The 22,185-nt window shown below is 37.9% G+C and overlaps 2 protein-coding genes across 2 annotated transcripts; both read left to right on the top strand.

Annotated features, from left to right (window-relative positions):
- Positions 1-5,662: 5,662 nt before the first annotated feature.
- LOC143447165 (alpha-1,3-mannosyl-glycoprotein 4-beta-N-acetylglucosaminyltransferase A-like) lies at positions 5,663-15,928 on the top strand. The gene is made up of 4 exons (XM_076947117.1): positions 5,663-8,085; positions 8,825-9,013; positions 9,283-9,462; positions 15,619-15,928. Exons 1-4 carry the CDS (start codon positions 7,891-7,893, stop codon positions 15,838-15,840), a joined length of 786 nt encoding a protein of 261 aa, XP_076803232.1. The 5' UTR covers positions 5,663-7,890; the 3' UTR covers positions 15,841-15,928.
- Positions 15,929-20,054: 4,126 nt separating this feature from the next.
- On the top strand, positions 20,055-21,500 carry LOC143444959 (alpha-1,3-mannosyl-glycoprotein 4-beta-N-acetylglucosaminyltransferase A-like). Its single transcript, XM_076943751.1, has 4 exons — positions 20,055-20,078; positions 20,153-20,341; positions 20,611-20,790; positions 21,279-21,500. The coding sequence occupies exons 1-4, from the start codon at positions 20,055-20,057 to the stop codon at positions 21,498-21,500; spliced, it is 615 nt and encodes a 204-aa protein (XP_076799866.1).
- Positions 21,501-22,185: the final 685 nt, after the last annotated feature.

Genomic DNA, 22,185 nt, shown 5'->3' with positions numbered 1-22,185 from the left:
CAAATGTTTGCACAGGTGAAGAAGTTCAGCAAAGCAACCAGCAGCTTTCAAAGAACATATCTCACTTTCTCACATCCACACTCCACAGCTTGAGCGAATAACTTACCCCAAGAACTATTTTCCAAGTAGGTCTCGCAGAACGTAGCTGAAGCTATAGCCAGCTTGCTTTGAAGAAAGGACCAAAACTTGAAATGAATTTAAGTTAGATGTAAATTAAAAGGTAGATTGAGTATTAGGGCTAAGTAACTGCGTTGTAAGGTTCAGGATTGGTTAACATGGAGCATGAAAAATAACTTCAAGCGTACAATTTGTTTCTGGTGATATAGTGCCAGTGAATTGAGAAATTAACCATTGCTCGTAGCCGTAATATATAAGATAGCCAGGCTATTTAATCACGTTATTATCATTCGGAATGTTTTCCCGGAAAAAATTACTCGCACCTTCCCTTGCATTTCACCGTCTACAGCAAGGGTGTCAAACTCAATCGCACCAGGGGCCAAAACTCAAAACTTATTTATCGCTGGGACCCATAAGTATGAAACTTGATTGAACGTTTCGTGACATGAGTATACGAATTGGAACAGGCAGCGAGACAACACCAAGTTTTTGATGTTTCAAGCTCGGTGTATCACATTTCTTCGAATATAGGCCTAAGTCGCACATATATCGAGGGAAAAAAGTAAAAATACGTCGCACTTGATAATATACCCTACCAGGAAGTAGAATAAAAACTTACCTCCCAAAAAGTAGGCTTAGTATTGAAGACAAGGCTTAGGGAAGACCAGCGTATTTCACTGAAATTGGGCCGCGTAATCAGTTGGAACAATAGTCAATACCAATAGAAAAATATTTTATTAAGTTTGTGCTGCATTGTATGATGTTTAAAGAAGCCGCTCTCAAATATTAGCACAAAGTAGACCGATAAAACAAATATGCTAAAAATGAATGCACGCGGCTTACGGTATTTTATAACTATAAGCACATACGCAGAAATACAGCAATAAGATTCTGTCAAACACGACCATACTACAGGTAGCCTACATCCAAAAATGAAATGTAAATGGAACCGTGCATTTGAAAGTTAAAAGGAGGGCAAATAAAAGCATTTTACTGTCCCTAATTCTGTGGTGCCACTATATCAGCGCTAGATGTTTGACATCTTTTCACGGAAACAAGTTTGTTGACGTTTGGGGGAAGACTTTGTGTTGTGGAAATTCTTAAAATGGGAAGTAGGTGTACATCAGTAGGACGACTTCTGTGCGATTGTTTTCTTGATCTTCATCACAAAAAACAATTGTTGACGAAAATGGGGCATTGTTACAGGAATGAAAGAAATACATTTTGTAGGCCCCAGCACGGTGTCGTAGTTTCCTTTTAGTGTCCCATTACACCGCAGTTCTATTAGCTCCATCTGAATATTTACAGGCGCAGTTTCTACGTCAACTGCAAATGCGCAGCAACTCAAAATTAGTTTTCTGTGCTTCAAAGTCACCAAAACGTCATACAAACTCGGAGAGCTCTTTTTTAGCGCAGTGCGCATTTGGAAATGTCGTGGCACGGAGTTGGTTGAACATGCTATACTGTAAGTGTAGTGTATATATACAGGTATACAGCTATAGACCAGCTATGCAGGTCTAGTCTATACTGTTTATGAAGTCTATACTACAGAGTATAGACTCTACAGCAAATTCCCTTGTCTTTATAACGTCACCATACGCCCTGTTGTGCAGTTTCTCCCGGTTTATAGCTTCGGGATTACTTGTTGACAGCTTTACGTGTTCACGATTAGCATAATGCTTTTCGGTCATGGAGTTTACGAGCATAATAAACTATCTTGCCAACCGATGTCGTGATTTATAGTACCCTGTTTGTCCCTATAGTACTCGTGTAAATTATAGCAAAAACATTCACCATACTTTACACGGGGCTTCAGCTTTCGTTAATGCTGTCAAAATTCCCATAAAATAAAACAAATAACTCTTGTGATAAACACCTGAACGCCGTTGTGTTTGCGCAAGCAGTCGTCATTCCAACTAAACGACAGCTTTGATTATTACATGCAAGCCATATAGTGCCCCTATCAGCTTTTTATGATCCGACTCCGTTGTTATTGTTTGTTAAGTCATAATTGCTGCGTTTTACTTTGTTGGGTTACGTGCCAGTATACCGTAGTTATATAGTGTTTGTTTTGGAAACGTAAGGCAAAACTTCTGTTGTAAAGATTGAATTTCTGAAAGCTTCGTGGGAGTCAGGATTTATTTTGAAAGCGGCTTTGGACTAATTCATTTTATAGGTGTTGCTAGAAATTATAGGCCTATTTGCTCAAATTAAATTTATATTTGTTGCTCAATTATATTTGCTTTGAAATTATATTTGCACAGGAACCCGTATTAATTTCTTCAAAGAAACAATTACCAAGACGGGAGCAAAATTAAAAGTATAGGAATAATACCATTACAAGATGGTAATAACCCCAAGACAGTGAATAGTTAAACATGGGAAAAATATGAGAATGTATTGCTTTGATGCAATAGTTCAGTTCAGACCATTTTGAAGTTATTTTGCAGATGTATTATTGTTTTCTGCTCTTGATATTAAGACCTATCTCTCTTATTACGTTATAAGGACTGTGCCAAGAGAAAATGGGATCGTTTTCTAAATGTTGTGCTAGTATGGAAGTGACGCAATGTTTTTCCGTAGATACTGTGTCTCGTATGTAAGCATGTAGAATTGTAGATGGTCCGGCGGTACGCATACGTACTTTTTCAACTTACAGTACTTTTTCCAAGCTTTATCATGAAATAGTTTTTTTTTTTTATTCAATCAATGTTATAAATTTTTTGCAACCTCTGGCAACTCTTGATTTGATTTTAGTTGATTACGTCATCTATTTTCAGTTGATGCCACATTTTCAAAGTTTTTAAACGCACCTTACCTCAGAAGCTCTGTGTAATGTCCATACCAAGGTTGAAAACTCCATTTGTCCGAAATGTTCTGAAGATTGTATTGAAAGTTAAGACTAGGGACTGGCAACTCACAATAAGTCATTATTCTCGAATTACTCCGAATCCAGAATACCGAATCCTATTCTGAACTTTTTTTATTCTAGCAAACAGCAAAACAAGAACAATTTATTATTTACAACAAAAACACAATCAAAGAACAAGTTTACTGCGGTGCAATGCATCAAGGCTTTTTAAATGTACCCCGTAAAACGAGATGGCAACTTCGTAGCAGTTAACCCTGCACTGGAAAAAGATTTCCCTGAAGATGTCGACTTGGCAGGTATGCAGTGATATTTTAAAGCCATATGCTTTAGCAGAGGAAATCGTTCGGCATTACTACCCCACCAGTGCAGCCACTGCAGCGTGTCAGTCACTTACTCAGTGTTGTTTCGTTGGATCTGCAACTTGAGAAAGCGAAAAAAGAGAAGAGAAAAAACGCGAGTGTGTGTGCGACACGTGCATGGTTACGCTTGTTTTCTTCGATCAATTGAATGCAAGAAAACTGAATTGCGTGAATTTTTCTTGTTACGACGTCACTCATTCATTTTTTTCTCACTTGTTCAATTGCGATTTTTACTCGCTTTTTCGGTCGCGCTCTCACGTTGGACTGTTCGAGTTGAATCCTATTACTGTATTCGGTTTAAATTGCCAGCTTTGGATTCGTATCATCCCGATTCGATATTCTGAATTGCCGATTCTTGGTCAAGACAGAAAACTGTGACATTTTCTGCACCAATGCGTCGTTGTATGGAGAAGTTTGCTGGACACGGGTCCTTTTGTTAAAGTATAAATTGATTGCAACGACTGTTACAGGCTAGAGCTGATGCTGTTTATAGCGAAAGCCCATTTTTTTATTGACGATGGCATGTTTTAGCGGGCTTAGCATAGTAAGGTCTGTTTTAGTTTCTGATGGCCTTCAAATGCGGTTAAGTATTACATTTTTGTTTAACCCCGTACAGTCGCTTATGGTTAGGGCCGGTCTTAGCAAGTGCGGGGCCCAACGCAAGAACTGATGGCGGTTCCCTTACCGATTTTAAATAACTTAATGTAATAGCCTGCTGTAATAATAAAAGTAATAGTAACGTAAACGAAATATCAACTATTCGGAAATCAGCTCCCATCAAAGCTTTGCCTCGTAGTACGTTTTCACTTTAATATTCTCTTTCGTGAACAAAGTTGAGAAATAGTACTTTGATTAGCGTAAAATGTTATTTTTGTTTTCAAAGTGACTATTTCACCGTACACGTAGCCTGTTGTTGAAGATAGGTGGTTAGGTTAGGAGAATGGTTATACAAAAGGTTAATTTTAGCTATTTAAGGTTTTATTGGAGTTAGATTTAAATTAGAAGGTAGATTTAGGTTACTATGGTATAACATTTAAATTAGATCAACAAGAAACTCTGAAAAGTAGCATGGAACGCAAGAATTTTTCCGCTGAAATAGTGGTAGCCTTTAGTTTTAGTGCTAATTAGGGTCCATCGCTCGCATTGGCCTGAGAGTAAGACCGGTCTTGCTTATTGCATCTCAGTTTACTGGCAATTTATATTTCATTTAGCGACGGCTTATACAGTATAACTGTTCATTTCAACCCTAACGTCTGATGTACGTCGCACGTCGCGTTGGAGTACTTCTTGTAGCTAGAAAAGTGTGGTCGTGCCTTGTAACTGAAAGTTGTTATCTGTGTTTACAGTAGTCGCTACCATATGCGGAATAATCCTTATAAGTGGTTCGGTATGTCATGTAAAATCGTGCCAGAGTAGCTTTCTGCATAAGGCTTCCGCAGTATAAGCTTTCTCAGAGTGGGAGCTAGCTGACATAACGGCTTTAGTTTTCACTTTTATCTCCGTCATAACTTTACTGCCGAAAACGAAACACAGTTAGTGGTGAATTTGACCGCTATATAATTAATCGCCACGGTGATACTTAAACTAGTTGCTGGGCTGAAAAGCCTCAATACGTGGCAGAGCAACTAGAATGTTGGCCCTCATAGCCTGGTTGTCAGCCCTACCGGTTAAGTCATATTGTGAGGCGTTCAGTGTCCTATGCGTAGTTAAAGAAGGATTCATAGAAAGTGATGTGTTTGTGACTAATGGCCAACTACATCAAAAATGAATCGCCTGAAGAGTATTTTGTTTATGAAAGTGACTACAGAGTGAATTAGCCGGAAAAAGCTGTTAAATCCGTTATCTGACTGAGGCATCATTTCTGTACAGTATGTCAATCCACATTTCTTATGGAGTTATCAAAGTGCACAAGGATTGACGTTGTTTGTAGTATGCGCAATTCGTTTGTTGCTGAACACTTCTCTTTGTTCTGGATTGTAGATAATTAAGAAGCACATGCTTTGAAAAAGTAAAAATAAGTCGTACTGCAATGCTGTATTTCGCCACGAACAAAAACTTCATGAGTCAAAATTAGGCTATGTTTAGACGGTATTAGAAAGCATGCAAGCTTCCCTTAAACACGTGAAATGTAGCCTACGCTTGTCCGATACAACATGGTAACTTTCATTTCCCTATGGTCTAAGTTCACACGTATGTAGCACAATTTGTTTTCGAAATTTAAATGACCTCATCAGTAGTACCTCACCTCAGTAAGTTCCCTTATGTCGTGTAAATGTAGCCTTAGTGGCTTCTTTAAGCTTTCCTAGTATTGACTTTGCTAACTTCACACTTAACTGTATCATCATCATAATTTCAACGACTGGGGAGAACTTACGATGATTATTTCAGGGTGTAAGAATACGTGGTTGGACGAAGGTGTAAAGTTAGGTTTATGATTATTATGACAGAATAAACGTATCATTCAGTTAACATGTAATAACTCCCAAGCTATGTAAACTAGGCGAGGAACATTTAGAGAATAGCATTCTTTCAGATGAACTGCACGCTGTTATGTGAAAGTAAATGCCAATAAGATGTGCTCCAGCGTCTTTACATTGGACCGTGTAAAAGAATAAAGTTGTTTGTCTTGATGTAGCGGCGGATTTTCATGTTTGTAGCCCGAGGCTTGCTTGGTACAGCCTTAGGCAACAACCGTTTGAGTAGTTATTATTGCCTCGTGATTCCAGCAGCACTTTATCGCATGGAAAGTCCGAAACAATTGTGCGTGTGTGCATTCGAATGATTTCCGTATTTAAGGATGTTTGTGAAAGTTTGTTTTAAATTCTCGTAAGGAAGATATTTGAAAATGCAACTCTTAGTTTGAACGTCATCCCTCATTGTTGAATGGGGGACGTGGTTTGATAACGCTTTTCCGTTACGGGCAAGTTTATTTTAGTAGGAAAATGACCAAAGTGTTGCACCTCCGCCCGTATAAATGCAACCTCATTTAATTGTAAATGGTATTATATAAGACCGTTTTTTACTTTCTATCAAAATTGTGTTTTGAGTGAAATTGCTGGTTAACTTAAGTATCTAGAAGAGCACGTGTGTACTGTAGATGGACGTACATGTCAAATCCTATACCAATTTGACGTATTGTTGTTGTTGTTGTTGTTGTGCAGTAGCTGTTGCGTTGATCTTTTTAAACCCAGTTAGCAACGAGAAGGATTGAATTTGGCAACGGAACAGGTCTTCCAACTTGAATGGATGTAGTAGTAAAAAGCAAGAACCCTCACGATCATACAGTCTATTGTATTCTGGTGTTCAATTTCATAGCACTGGCTACTTCCTGCTTTGAGTATTTAAATAAATTGTATGGATGCCATCTGACGTTTTACTCGTCTAAGCGTAATGCAATTATGCATATCCGTCATGTAATGAGCACGAATAAATGCTGCACGATTATGCAGCAGCAGAAAAAGTTCATCAATGTAGCAGGTTTAAAGCCTAAATAATTTCATGAAAGCAATAAAGTCATCCATCTTGGCTGTAGTTAAAGTGAGGGACAAACTTAGAACGAAGTGACTGTTTCACGATATGTTGGCCAAGCAGCTTGTAGTTAAAGATAGGCGGTTAGGAGAATGAATATGCAAAAAGTTGATTCCAGCTATTTGATGTTTTATTGGAGTTGGATTTAGATTGGAGGATAGATTTATGTTGGGTCCAAGTTACTGTGTTATAACATTTAAGTTATGTTAACAACAAACTCTGAAAAACGGCTTCGAACGCACGATTCTTTCCGGTCAAATAGTGGCAGCCAATTTAGAAACAAGTTGATTTTAAATCAAAGAATAGTTGTAAGTATAGGCGTAACGTACGAAGAATTTTACATTAATATTCACTGGTAAAGTAACTATTGCCAAAAATGTGTCGCCGAAAAAAGCAAATTTGGCGCTAATTATGACATATCTCATAGCTAACATAACGTCAAATGTCGATGACGCTGGTGTTTGGATCAAATATGAATAGAAGGTTTTGTGTGGGCAACAAAAGGTAGGCTTAGCTACGATGATAGGGTACTTAAGTGTACAACAGGAATATTTTGCGTTAGTTAAATTCAATCTGACTTCTCGTTTTTGTGGTTATGCCACCGGTGAAAGTAGACACTTAGTTTCAGATCACTGAACTCAGTATTGACTGTCAGTGCTAGCTTAATCTGGTTTTCCATTGAAAGACCGCGCCATCTTACCAACACTGCCATACCGGTACTCAGTTTAAATGCCAGTCATGATGCTTGTTGATTTCACATTTTGACGTCGCAACTGCCGCCGTCTTCGTCATAATTAACATCATATCCGTCATACGTTTTGGCAATGATTACTTGACTACTATATATTGTTGAAAAATAATTTTAATGCGTTATGCGTATGAAGTTTGTGTTTTTCACTAAAGAATTAGCCAAGTATGGGAAATTGTGATATACCTGTTATGTTTGATATATATCAGAGTGATAAGTTTGTAACATTCGAGTTTTGTATGACGACCTTTCAGGTGTAGCAAACGATGCCAGCCGTGTTACTACGTAAGCGCAACATATGGCTGGCCGCGGCATTGTTCTATGTGTTTGTATTTGTCTATTACTTTGACTTCTTGTCGACCGGCGGTTCGAAAGAAATTCGAAAAGCAGAACTGATACAAGAAGATAGACAAGCACAAGAAGATGTCGATGTTGAAACCGAAGCGGCTGCGATTATCACGGTCAGTGCTACAATTTAAGTTAAGCTGGTGGTATTGTGCCAGAAAAAATCGTGCGTTCCAAGCTATTTTTCTCAGTTTCTTGTTAACCTAACTTAAATGTTAAAGCACAGTAACCTAAACCTAACCTACACCTACCTTCTAAGCTAAATCTAACTCCAATAAAATCATAGATAGCTGGAATCAACTTTTTGCTTAACCATTCTCCTAACCGCCTATCTTTAACTACAAGCTGCGTGACCTACATACGGTGAAATGATCGCTTCACTTAAGTTATTCTATTAAGTGCTTTATTTTCTGCGAGGTAAACAAGCGTCATTTTCTGGTGCTGTATACCGATATGAAATGCTAGGTAGCTTTTTATATGTAAGTACAATGTACAGTACAGTGTACATCATTTGACCATGCTCTCTTGTTACGTCATAAAAACAAAAACGATCTTACTTGTACAGTTGCAGTTTGTATTTGCAGTTTGGACTTAAAAATAATAAAAGTTTTCGACACTGACTCAACCGACCGCTAAACAGACAAATTAAACGAAGTTTTATTGCGATATAAACCTTCATCGTAAAAGTTACTTAGACAGAGTTTAAAATTTATACAGGATCGTGTTATTGTGGCCATAAAACATTCTGACTATTCCTATGGAGTATGGTCTCCTGATAAACGTTGGTTTTCTTTAAAAACAAATATGTCTCATCCGTTTACGGTTAACAATTTTTTTTGTTGTGCTTTTTTGCAGTCGTTAGAATCAAAGAGCTTCATTGCAAACGTAAAAGATGAACCAATTGTACCCGGTGAAAAAGTCTATTTTCACCCCTTAGATCCGGTATTTCCCCTCTCAGGGGACCTAAAAGCACCCAGCCCAGGCTTTGAGTTGGGTCAGATACCGAAAAACGCCGACGTCGTAATAGGAATACCCACAGTGAAGGTATGTTATGATGCAAATGTGATTGTTATTGTTATGTCATAAATTGTTTTCATTTCACACAATTTGTACATCAATTCTAATAATAACCGACCATGATTGAAATTGGAAACAATCATTCAGTTAAAAAAAAGTGTCACTCACTACTACGAGCGGTTTGCGCAATACGGCCGCTATTTGCGGTGTTTTTGCAATTTGTTTGCATACAAAATCAATACAAACGATTTCAATTCGCTTTCAATTCAATCTTTGTTCTATTTTCTATCTGGCAGAGACAGGGAGTATCCTATCTCTCGCAAACAATCGATTCCCTTCTGAAGAATCAGGTTGATCTTTCCATTGATTCTAGAATCCTTGTTTACGTCGGCGAGACCGACAAAGAGTTTTTACGCGATCTTTCGCGCTCACTACAAAGCAGCTATCAGAAGCATATTGAAGATGGGATATTACAGGTTTCACTTCAGTGTTTAATCCCAAACAAGCCCGATACATGTATCGATATCAATCCTAAGAACAGCGAAGAGCTTTAATAATTCAGAAGCGGCTGAGAAAATAAAAAGGAAATTAATTCCCTTTACAGCCGTATCATTAAATTTTAATTTTAAAACGTTTTAACGGCTGGGTCAAACGCCCCACAAAGCAAAGTATACGTTTAAAGCAGCCAGTTCTTCAACAATAAATTACACAACCACAGGCTAAGTAACTATACATAAGTTTGTGAATAAAAACTGAAAGTTTAGAGTTGAATTATTTAGTACTACTTCAGTGACATCACAATTATCGCTTATCCCGAAAGGAAACTATATTTGCTTTTAGACTACGCTGTCAAACTGTATTGTTCCTATTTTTGTGAGTTTGTTGAGTAATAGCCGGCCATTTTGATATGTTTGTTTTTAGCGATTGTTTTTACCCCCGCCAATCTCACAAATTTCTGTTGCAGCTAATTAGTCCACCTAAAAGTTACTACCCCCCTTGGGAAAAAGTGCTTCAGTCCAGTTTTAACGACGCGCTGGAGCGAGTGAAGTGGAGATCGAAACAGAATCTGGATCAAATCTTCCTCATGATGTACATCTATAACCTTTCACCTAAATATTACCTCATGATGGAAGATGACGTCATAGCCAGCCATGGGTACATCGGAGCGATAATGAAGGTGACGTAATAGTTGCTGCGTTGTGGGTGACGGTAGGATAATAAGACCCCCAATTTGGTTTTTAAAGGTCACTTCTGCTTTCTAATCAAGTCTTCGTCATTTTAAGAAAAGTTAACTATACCTTATGCTCAATGTGTGCCATGGGTTGAATAATATGATTTCTATGCAGGAGGCTAACCGAAGATCGATGGAAAATTACTTTTATATTTCTTTTTGTAATTTGGGAGCGATTGGAAAACTTTTCCGCGCCGAAACTCTTCCATCATATGCTTCGTTCATCCACACGTTCTGGAATAAAAAACCGCTCGACTGGCTGCAGGTATGTTGGCAGCTTACACGAATGAAAAGATTCTTTGTTGAGCATTTTTCTTTTTCCGTCGTATACGCTTCGAGCATAATGACTTTTGCTGAGTCGAGTCGAGTCGAGCCGAAGCCAAGCCAATGTGTCCAAAAAAACTACCGAAATTCGTCAAGTGTTATGTGGTTATTAGGAATTTGACGTGCACCCAATAAGGTGTCAGCTATATAGTTTTTCTATGTTAACCTATAACCTTTCTGCACTTGTATTTTTTAAGCTGTGCTTCGATTTGTTAAGTTTAAAACATTTGATGGGATGAAAAAGCAATTTAGAAACGACAGCAACTGTGTTTTCCTTTGGTGTGCTCATACCTTACGATCCATTCATGGACTGGTTGATGGGGGTTTTGTTATTGCCTGCACCTTATTGAACCTTTATCGTTCATTTTTCCAGCTGGACTACGTTGCGTCAGCGGTCTGCAGCTATGACGAGAACGCCCAACAGTGCAATAAAAGGAGAGAGCTAAAAATGCCTCCTCACAAACCGTCGCTGTTTCAACACATTGGAAGGTACGTTGCTTTGCTGCTAAAGTTTTTCTGAAAAATCGAATCCATCTTCGACTTCATCTTTTCTTTCAGTGTTTCGTCATTGCAAGGAAAGACGCAAAATCTCAAGGACAATTCATTCAAAAGCGACGCCATCTGAGCTCAGGTCCGTTAGAGGTTACTTCAGGTCATGGTTAAGCCTAAAAAAAGTCGTCGCTTCGAAGCAGAGTTAAAATGAAAGCTGACGCTGCGTCGTGTTTACTTTTGTCCACGACAATCTTGTGAATGGGGCGGAGTGTTCAGTTCAAGCAGCAGTTAATTTTGCATTTTTTCTGATTTGTTACTCAAAGTGTAAGATTTTTGTTTTCTTTCAGAGCAAACTTTTCGTCATCTTGAATACGTTGTAGTCGTCATAACCTAGTACTTACTCTTTACCTGTTTATAGTATTTACAATTTATGTTGCAATAGTAAACATATAACCTGCTGTTTAACCTATACCAAAGCGCCAGATACGTTTGTCCAGATTTACTAACTGATGAGCGATGATAAATCGACAACTGTATAATCCCCGCCTATATTGTGAGCCTAGCAGCCCTAGCTACTGCATTCACTCCAATCCTTTTTGTTGTTGGGTAGAGTATATGTGCCCATTTTGATTTATTATTTTGAATCTTTTGTGCAATTTGTTATGCCATTTAAATGCAATATTACACTAAGCGTTGCAGCTTTTTTCTTAAAATTGTTTCGTTTTGTTGTACTTCAGCCTAACCATCGTGGTGTGAAAAAAGAAAAACTTTGCCATTGTTTGAGTGTGATTTAGTTATGGAGAGGACGTTGATAGAATCATACTAGTACACTAATTCGCCTGCGTGCGTTTACCCAAACAGCATAACAGCAGAGAAATCAAAAATACAGTACAAAGAAACATCAATTTTTGTTGGGTCCGTTTAAATTATATGGGTTCTCTTGGACCGATTATTCTTTTTGTTTAATTCACCCAATTTCGGGAACAAATACAAAAGTCTTTTTACGTAGACTTAAGTTATTGTTATTTTTTTGAATTACGGTGATTCAAAGGGTTAAGTTGTCTCTGATGCCAAACATCTAAGGTACCTGTGTCTAATAAGGCCCATTGCTCATATTTCGCAAACCCGTGCAAATAAATGAAAAATTTTAACCCTATATAAAAACTAATATAAATTCATGGTGGTTTACCAGATTTCATCCTTGCCACGTGATCAACCGATTCGCTAGAGCACAAGAAAAATTTGATATTTGCAGTTATGGTGGTTTTGTTAATTTAGAAAAAAAGTAAGTGAGAATTTGGCCGGTTAAATGAACTGTTGTCAGCCGGCTGAAGTTTTCATGTAACAACCAACTTAGTATTGAAAAGGATAATACACTTTTTTTGCTAAAATTTTTCTGATAATAAAAATGTGACATTTTTTTCGTGGATGCCACATGCGCCTAATAAGGCCCATTCAAGATGCTTGGTTAATTGATTTCCAGACTTCAAGAGTGGTTCCAGTCATCAGTTGGAAAGTTGTTGCAGTTACTTTTTTTTTTCAACCCACGTTTGTTGGTCGTTGTCTTACACAAATTGGTGGTTGCTGTCTTGCTTTATTTGCTTAATACGATTTTTCAGCTATGTTTTGAATCAAAATACTCACAAAATTGGTGGGCCTTATTAGGAGCCTATGCTCCTAATAAGGCCCATTTTTTGGAATTTTTAATTTCTTTATAAAAATTTTTTGGGGAGTTGTCAGGTATTGTGGTTTTAATGTGTTGTAGTCATATACCCTTACTAATAGAATACGATTTTTCAGCCTATTCTCATTTGTGGTTCTTGAGTTATTTTCAAAAAAGTGTTAGGTGGGCCTTAATTGGTACAGGTACCTTACACAGGCTGTAGGCTATCCTGAAAAACAAAGAAAGATCAAAGTATTCCATTTAACAATCCAGGGTTTGGAAATAAGCTGCTTGAAGATCATTTTAGTTTTGTGTCCGCAGTCCAATTACGTTTCGACAAGACATAAGGACTCGCATTTTCATCCCATCATCATTATCAAAGGTTCTAATCACTACATCGCCTGAGTGCCCATGCAATTAAAAATAACCTATCAATATTGCGTATTTTTATACTTACCGACATTACTTTATTTTTACGTCTATATGTTTGTACCATATGTAGGCTATGCTTGGATTAGCGGTCGTGCTAACCAGTATTATTCATTGTTATTAATTCCGTTTTAAACCATGCAGGTTTTAAGCTATTGGACTTAGCTTCTTTTCGTCGTTTATTGTTAGTTTGCCGAGTCATCTCGTTATAATGGTTACCATTTCATTTTTCGTTCCACAAGCAATGACAAAAATAATCATTACGATGCGTCAGAGAATTTGAGGTAAGTTAGTTAAAAAAAATGCCAGGTAGCGGGGAAGTAATTGAAAACGAGTTGATGCTGATCCTTAATCTTACAACCCAGATAGCACGTACGTAGTTGTCGGCCCGACGGCTACAACGAGCTATTCTCGCTATAGGGCCTGTAGTACCATTTTCAGCAGTTTTAAAACGGCAACCCGGGGATTGTGACGAAGGTCGCATGCAAGACGTCACTATATAAAAACTATAAATGATTCCGGTCCAGTGCGCATGCACGTGACCTTAATCTGTGAAAGTTTGCTGTTGTTATGGCGTGTGCGGAGTGTAGGTTCAGGCTAAAGTTGACGTTTTGTGTTGGTTCAAAGTTAAGGCTTTTTGGCTGATTTTTTGGAAAAATACAAGAAAAAAAGTTGTTAAAAAGTTGAAGCATTTGGTGCGAGAATTCCAGATACGAGAATTTTCTCAAAATACTGCATTAAGTCCTTTTGTCCTACATCTCGGCGGATACAAAAACTCAGCGAGGTGACCGGGCTTGTTTAGAAGCAAATTCAAATTGAAAAATTGTACTTTGCATTGTTTTAGATAGGGCTTCAGATGGGCCTACAGGCCCTTAACCCCAGGCTGCGTGACCTACATACGGTGAAATGATCGCTTCATTTAAGTTATTCTGGTAAGTGCTTTATTTTCTGCGAGGTAAACAAGCGTCATTTTCCGGTGCTATATACCGATATGAAATGCTAGGTCGCTTTTTTATATGTGAGTACACTGTACATCAATTGACAATGGTCTCTTCTTACGTCATAAAAACAAAAACGATGTTGCTTCTATTTGCAGTTTGGACTTGATAATAATACAAGTTTTCGACACTGACTCAACCGACCGCCAAACAGACAAATTAAACAAAGTTTTATTGCGATATAAACCTTCATCCTAAAAGTTACTTAGACAGAGTTTAAAATTTATACAGGATCGTGTTACTGTGGCCATAAAACATACTGACTATTCCTATGGAGTATGGTCTCCTGACAAACGTTTGTTTTCTTTAAAAACAAATATGTCTCATCCGTTTACGGTTAACAATTTTTTTTGTTGTGCTTTTTTGCAGTCGTTAGAATCAAAGAGCTTCGTTACAAACGTAAAAGATGAACCAATTGTACCCGGTGAAAAAGTCTATTTTCACCCCTTAGATCCGGTATTTCCCCTCTCAGGGGACCTAAAAGCACCCAGCCCAGGCTTTGAGTTGGGTCGGATACCGAAAAACGCCGACGTCGTAATAGGAATACCCACAGTGAAGGTATGTTTATGATGCAAATGTGATTGTTATTGTTATGTCATAAGATGTTTTCATTTCACACAATTTGTACATCAGTTCTAATTATAACCGACCGTGATTGAAATTGGAAACAATCATTCAGTTAAAAAAAGTGTTACTCACTCCTACGAGCGATTTGCGCAATACGACCGCTATTTGCGGTGTTTTTGCAATTTGTTTGCATTCAAAATCAATACAAACGATTTCAATTTGCTTTCAATTCAATCTTTGTTCTATTTTTTGTCTGGCAGAGGCAGGGAGTATCCTATCTCTCGCAAACAATCGATTCCCTTCTGAAGAATCAGGTTGATCGTTCTGTTGATTCTAGAATCCTTGTTTACGTCGGCGAGACCGACGAAGAGTTTTTACGTGATCTTTCGCGCTCATTGCAAAGCAGTTATCGGAAGCACATTGAAGATGGGATATTACAGGTTTCACTTCAGTGTTTATTCCCAAACAAGCCCAATACTTGTATCGATATCAATCCTGAGAACAGCGAAGAGCTTTAATAATTCAGAAGCGGCTGAGAAAGTAAAAAGGAAATAAATTCCCTTTACAGCCGTATCATTAAAATTTAATTTTAAAACGTTTTAACGGCTGGGTCAAACGCCCCACAAAGCAAAGTATACGTTTAAAGCAGCCAGTTCTTCAACAATAAATTACACAACCACAGGCTAAGTAACTATACATAAGTTTGTGAATAAAAACTGAAAGTTTAGAGTTGAATTATTTAGTACTACTTCAGTGACATCACAATTATCGCTCATCCCGAAAGGAAACTATATTTGCTTTTAGACTACGCTGTCAAACTGTATTGTTCCTATTTTTGTGAGTTTGTTGAGTAATAGCCGGCCATTTTGATATGTTTGTTTTTAGCGATTGTTTTTACCCCCGCCAATCTCACAAATTTCTGTTGCAGCTAATTAGTCCACCTAAAAGTTACTACCCGCCATGGGAAAAAGTGCTTCAGTCCAGTTTTAACGACGCGCTGGAGCGAGTGAAGTGGAGATCGAAACAGAATCTGGATCAAGTCTTCCTCATGATGTACATCTATAACCTTTCACCTAAATATTACCTCATGATGGAAGATGACGTCGTAGCCAGCCATGGGTACATCGGAGCGATAATGAAGGTGACGTAATAGTTGCTGCGTTGTGGGTGACCGCAGGATGATAAGAAACCCATTTGGTTTTCAAAGGTCACTTCTGCTTGCTAATTAAGTCGTCGTCATTTTAAGAAAAGTTAACCACACCTTATGCTCAATGTGTGACACAGGTTGATTAATATGATTTCTATGCAGGAGGCTAACCGAAGATCGATGGAAAATTACTTTTATATTTCTTTTTGTAATTTGGGAGCGATTGGAAAACTTTTCCGCGCCGAAACTCTTCCATCATATGCTTCGTTCATCCACACGTTCTGGAATAAAAAGCCGCTCGACTGGCTGCAGGTATGTTGGCAGCTTACACGAATGAAAAGATTCTTTGTTACGCATTTTTGTTTTTCCGCCGTATACGCTTCGAGCATAACGACTTTTGCTGAATTGGCCTAAGCCGAGCCAATGTGTCCAAAAAAAACTACCGAAATTCGTCAAGTGTTATGTGGTTATTAGGAATTTAACGTGCACCCTATAAGGTGTCAGCTATATAGTTTTTCTATGTTAACCTATAACCTTTCTGCACTTGTATTTTTTAAGCTGTGCTTCGATTTGTTAAGTTTAAAACATTTGATGGGATGAAAAAGCAATTTAGAAACGACAGCATGTGTTTTCCTTTGGTGTGCTCATACCTTACGATCCATTCATGGACTGGTTGATGGGGGTTTTGTTATTGCCTGCACCTTATTGAACCTTTATCGTTCATTTTTCCAGCTGGACTACGTTGCGTCAGCGGTCTGCAGCTATGACGAGAACGCCCAACAATGCAATAAAAGGAGAGAGCTAAAAATGCCTCCTCACAAACCGTCGCTGTTTCAACACATTGGAAGGTACATTGCTTTGCTGCTAAAGTTTTTCTGAAAAATCGAATCCATCTTCGACTTCATCTTTTCTTTCAGTGTTTCGTCATTGCAAGGAAAGACGCAAAATCTCAAGGACAATTCATTCAAAAGCGACGCCATCTGAGCTCAGGTCCGTTAGAGGTTACTTCAGGTCATGGTTAAGCCTAAAAAAAGTCGTCGCTTCGAAGCAGAGTTAAAATGAAAGCTGACGCTGCGTCGTGTTTACTTTTGTCCACGACAATCTTGTGAATGGGGCGGAGTGTTCAGTTCAAGCAGCAGTTAATTTTGCATTTTTTCTGATTTGTTACTCAAAGTGTAAGATTTTTGTTTTCTTTCAGAGCAAACTTTTCGTCATCTTGAATACGTTGTAGTCGTCATAACCTAGTACTTGCTCTTTACCTGTTTATAGTATTTACAATTTATGTTGCAATAGTAAACATATAACCTGCTGTTTAACCTATACCAAAGCGCCAGATACGTTTGTCCAGATTTACTAACTGATGTGCGATGATAAATCGACAACTGTATAATCCCCGCCTATATTGTGAGCCTAGCAGCCCTAGCTACTGCATTCACTCCAATCCTTTTTGTTGTTGGGTACAGTATATGTGCCCATTTTGATTTATTATTTTGAATCTTTTGTGCAATTTGTTATGCCATTTAAATGCAATATTACACTAAGCGTTGCAGCTTTTTTCTTAAAATTGTTTCGTTTTGTTGTACTTCAGCCTAACCATCGTGGTGTGAAAAAAGAAAAACTTTGCCATTGTTTGAGTGTGATTTGGTTGTGGAGAGGACGTAGATAGAATCATACTAGTACACTAATTCGCCTGCGTGCGTTTACCCAAACAGCATAACAGCAGAGAAATCAAAAATACAGTAACTTACAAGGAAACATCAATTTTCGTTGGATGCCTTTAAATTATATGGGTTCTCTTGGACCGATTATTCTTTTTGTTTAATTCACCCAATTTCGGGAACAAATACAAAAGTCTTTTTACGTAGACTTAAGTTATTGTTATTTTTTTGAATTACGGTGATTCAAAGGGTTAAGTTGTCTCTGATGCCAAACATCTAAGGTACCTGTGTCTAATAAGGCCCATTGCTCATATTTCGCAAACCCGTGCAAATAAATGAAAAATTTTAACCCTATATAAAAAATAATATAAATTCATGATGGTTTACCAGATTTCATCCTTGCCACGTGATCAACCGATTCGCTAGAGCACAAGAAAAATTTGATATTTGCAGTTATGGTGGTTTTGTTAATTTAGAAAAAAAGTAAGTGAGAATTTGGCCGGTTAAATGAACTGTTGTCAGCCGGCTGAAGTTTTCATGTAACAACCAACTTAGTATTGAAAAGGATAATACACTTTTTTTGCTAAAATTTTTCTGATAATAAAAATGTGACATTTTTTTCGTAGATGCCACATGCGCCTAATAAGGCCCATTCAAGATGCTTGGTTAATTGATTTCCAGACTTCAAGAGTGGTTCCAGTCATCAGTTGGCAAGTTGTTGCAGTTACTTTTTTTTTTCAACCCACGTTTGTTGGTCGTTGTCTTACACAAATTGGTGGTTGCTGTCTTGCTTTATTTACTTAATACGATTTTTCAGCTATGTTTTGAATCAAAATACTCACAAAATTGGTAGGCCTTATTAGGAGCCTATGCTCCTAATAAGGCCCATTTTTTGGAATTTTTAATTTCTTTATAAAATTTTTTTGGGGCGTTTTCAGGTATTGTGGTTTTAATATGTTGTAGTCATATACCCTTACTAATAGAATACGATTTTTCAGCCTATTCTCATTTGTGGTTCTTGAGTTATTTTCACAAAAGTGTTAGGTGGGCCTTAATTGGTACAGGTACCTTACACAGGCTGTAGGCTATCCTGAAAAACAAAGAAAGATCAAAGTATTCCATTTAACAATCCAGGGTTTGGAAATAAGCTGCTTGAAGATCATTTTAGTTTTGTGTCCGCAGTCCAATTACGTTTCGACAAGACATAAGGACTCGCATTTTCATCCCATCATCATTATCAAAGGTTCTAATCACTACATCGCCTGAGTGCCCATGCAATTAAAAATAACCTATCAATATTGCGTATTTTTATACTTACCGACATTACTTTATTTTTACGTCTATATGTTTGTACCATATGTAGGCTATGCTTGGATTAGCGGTCGTGCTAACCAGTATTATTCATTGTTATTAATTCCGTTTTAAACCATGCAGGTTTTAAGCTATTGGACTTAGCTTCTTTTCGTCGTTTATTGTTAGTTTGCCGAGTCATCTCGTTATAATGGTTACCATTTCATTTTTCGTTCCACAAGCAATGACAAAAATAATCATTACGATGCGTCAGAGAATTTGAGGTAAGTTAGTTAAAAAAAATGCCAGGTAGCGGGGAAGTAATTGAAAACGAGTTGATGCTGATCCTTAATCTTACAACCCAGATAGCACGTACGTAGTTGTCGGCCCGACGGCTACAACGAGCTATTCTCGCTATAGGGCCTGTAGTACCATTTTCAGCAGTTTTAAAACGGCAACCCGGGGATTGTGACGAAGGTCGCATGCAAGACGTCACTATATAAAAACTATAAATGATTCCGGTCCAGTGCGCATGCACGTGACCTTAATCTGTGAAAGTTTGCTGTTGTTATGGCGTGTGCGGAGTGTAGGTTCAGGCTAAAGTTGACGTTTTGTGTTGGTTCAAAGTTAAGGCTTTTTGGCTGATTTTTTGGAAAAATACAAGAAAAAAAGTTGTTAAAAAGTTGAAGCATTTGGTGCGAGAATTCCAGATACGAGAATTTTCTCAAAATACTGCATTAAGTCCTTTTGTCCTACATCTCGGCGGATACAAAAACTCAGCGAGGTGACCGGGCTTGTTTAGAAGCAAATTCAAATTGAAAAATTGTACTTTGCATTGTTTTAGATAGGGCTTCAGATGGGCCTACAGGCCCTTAACCCCAGGCTGCGTGACCTACATACGGTGAAATGATCGCTTCATTTAAGTTATTCTGGTAAGTGCTTTATTTTCTGCGAGGTAAACAAGCGTCATTTTCCGGTGCTATATACCGATATGAAATGCTAGGTCGCTTTTTTATATGTGAGTACACTGTACATCAATTGACAATGGTCTCTTCTTACGTCATAAAAACAAAAACGATGTTGCTTCTATTTGCAGTTTGGACTTGATAATAATACAAGTTTTCGACACTGACTCAACCGACCGCCAAACAGACAAATTAAACAAAGTTTTATTGCGATATAAACCTTCATCCTAAAAGTTACTTAGACAGAGTTTAAAATTTATACAGGATCGTGTTACTGTGGCCATAAAACATACTGACTATTCCTATGGAGTATGGTCTCCTGACAAACGTTTGTTTTCTTTAAAAACAAATATGTCTCATCCGTTTACGGTTAACAATTTTTTTTGTTGTGCTTTTTTGCAGTCGTTAGAATCAAAGAGCTTCGTTACAAACGTAAAAGATGAACCAATTGTACCCGGTGAAAAAGTCTATTTTCACCCCTTAGATCCGGTATTTCCCCTCTCAGGGGACCTAAAAGCACCCAGCCCAGGCTTTGAGTTGGGTCGGATACCGAAAAACGCCGACGTCGTAATAGGAATACCCACAGTGAAGGTATGTTTATGATGCAAATGTGATTGTTATTGTTATGTCATAAGATGTTTTCATTTCACACAATTTGTACATCAGTTCTAATTATAACCGACCGTGATTGAAATTGGAAACAATCATTCAGTTAAAAAAAGTGTTACTCACTCCTACGAGCGATTTGCGCAATACGACCGCTATTTGCGGTGTTTTTGCAATTTGTTTGCATTCAAAATCAATACAAACGATTTCAATTTGCTTTCAATTCAATCTTTGTTCTATTTTTTGTCTGGCAGAGGCAGGGAGTATCCTATCTCTCGCAAACAATCGATTCCCTTCTGAAGAATCAGGTTGATCGTTCTGTTGATTCTAGAATCCTTGTTTACGTCGGCGAGACCGACGAAGAGTTTTTACGTGATCTTTCGCGCTCATTGCAAAGCAGTTATCGGAAGCACATTGAAGATGGGATATTACAGGTTTCACTTCAGTGTTTATTCCCAAACAAGCCCAATACTTGTATCGATATCAATCCTGAGAACAGCGAAGAGCTTTAATAATTCAGAAGCGGCTGAGAAAGTAAAAAGGAAATAAATTCCCTTTACAGCCGTATCATTAAAATTTAATTTTAAAACGTTTTAACGGCTGGGTCAAACGCCCCACAAAGCAAAGTATACGTTTAAAGCAGCCAGTTCTTCAACAATAAATTACACAACCACAGGCTAAGTAACTATACATAAGTTTGTGAATAAAAACTGAAAGTTTAGAGTTGAATTATTTAGTACTACTTCAGTGACATCACAATTATCGCTCATCCCGAAAGGAAACTATATTTGCTTTTAGACTACGCTGTCAAACTGTATTGTTCCTATTTTTGTGAGTTTGTTGAGTAATAGCCGGCCATTTTGATATGTTTGTTTTTAGCGATTGTTTTTACCCCCGCCAATCTCACAAATTTCTGTTGCAGCTAATTAGTCCACCTAAAAGTTACTACCCGCCATGGGAAAAAGTGCTTCAGTCCAGTTTTAACGACGCGCTGGAGCGAGTGAAGTGGAGATCGAAACAGAATCTGGATCAAGTCTTCCTCATGATGTACATCTATAACCTTTCACCTAAATATTACCTCATGATGGAAGATGACGTCGTAGCCAGCCATGGGTACATCGGAGCGATAATGAAGGTGACGTAATAGTTGCTGCGTTGTGGGTGACCGCAGGATGATAAGAAACCCATTTGGTTTTCAAAGGTCACTTCTGCTTGCTAATTAAGTCGTCGTCATTTTAAGAAAAGTTAACCACACCTTATGCTCAATGTGTGACACAGGTTGATTAATATGATTTCTATGCAGGAGGCTAACCGAAGATCGATGGAAAATTACTTTTATATTTCTTTTTGTAATTTGGGAGCGATTGGAAAACTTTTCCGCGCCGAAACTCTTCCATCATATGCTTCGTTCATCCACACGTTCTGGAATAAAAAGCCGCTCGACTGGCTGCAGGTATGTTGGCAGCTTACACGAATGAAAAGATTCTTTGTTACGCATTTTTGTTTTTCCGCCGTATACGCTTCGAGCATAACGACTTTTGCTGAATTGGCCTAAGCCGAGCCAATGTGTCCAAAAAAAACTACCGAAATTCGTCAAGTGTTATGTGGTTATTAGGAATTTAACGTGCACCCTATAAGGTGTCAGCTATATAGTTTTTCTATGTTAACCTATAACCTTTCTGCACTTGTATTTTTTAAGCTGTGCTTCGATTTGTTAAGTTTAAAACATTTGATGGGATGAAAAAGCAATTTAGAAACGACAGCATGTGTTTTCCTTTGGTGTGCTCATACCTTACGATCCATTCATGGACTGGTTGATGGGGGTTTTG

Source organism: Clavelina lepadiformis, chromosome 2 (assembly GCF_947623445.1).
Source record: "Clavelina lepadiformis chromosome 2, kaClaLepa1.1, whole genome shotgun sequence".
Lineage (NCBI taxonomy): Eukaryota > Metazoa > Chordata > Ascidiacea > Aplousobranchia > Clavelinidae > Clavelina > Clavelina lepadiformis.
This window is presented reverse-complemented; position numbering and strand designations above follow the sequence as displayed.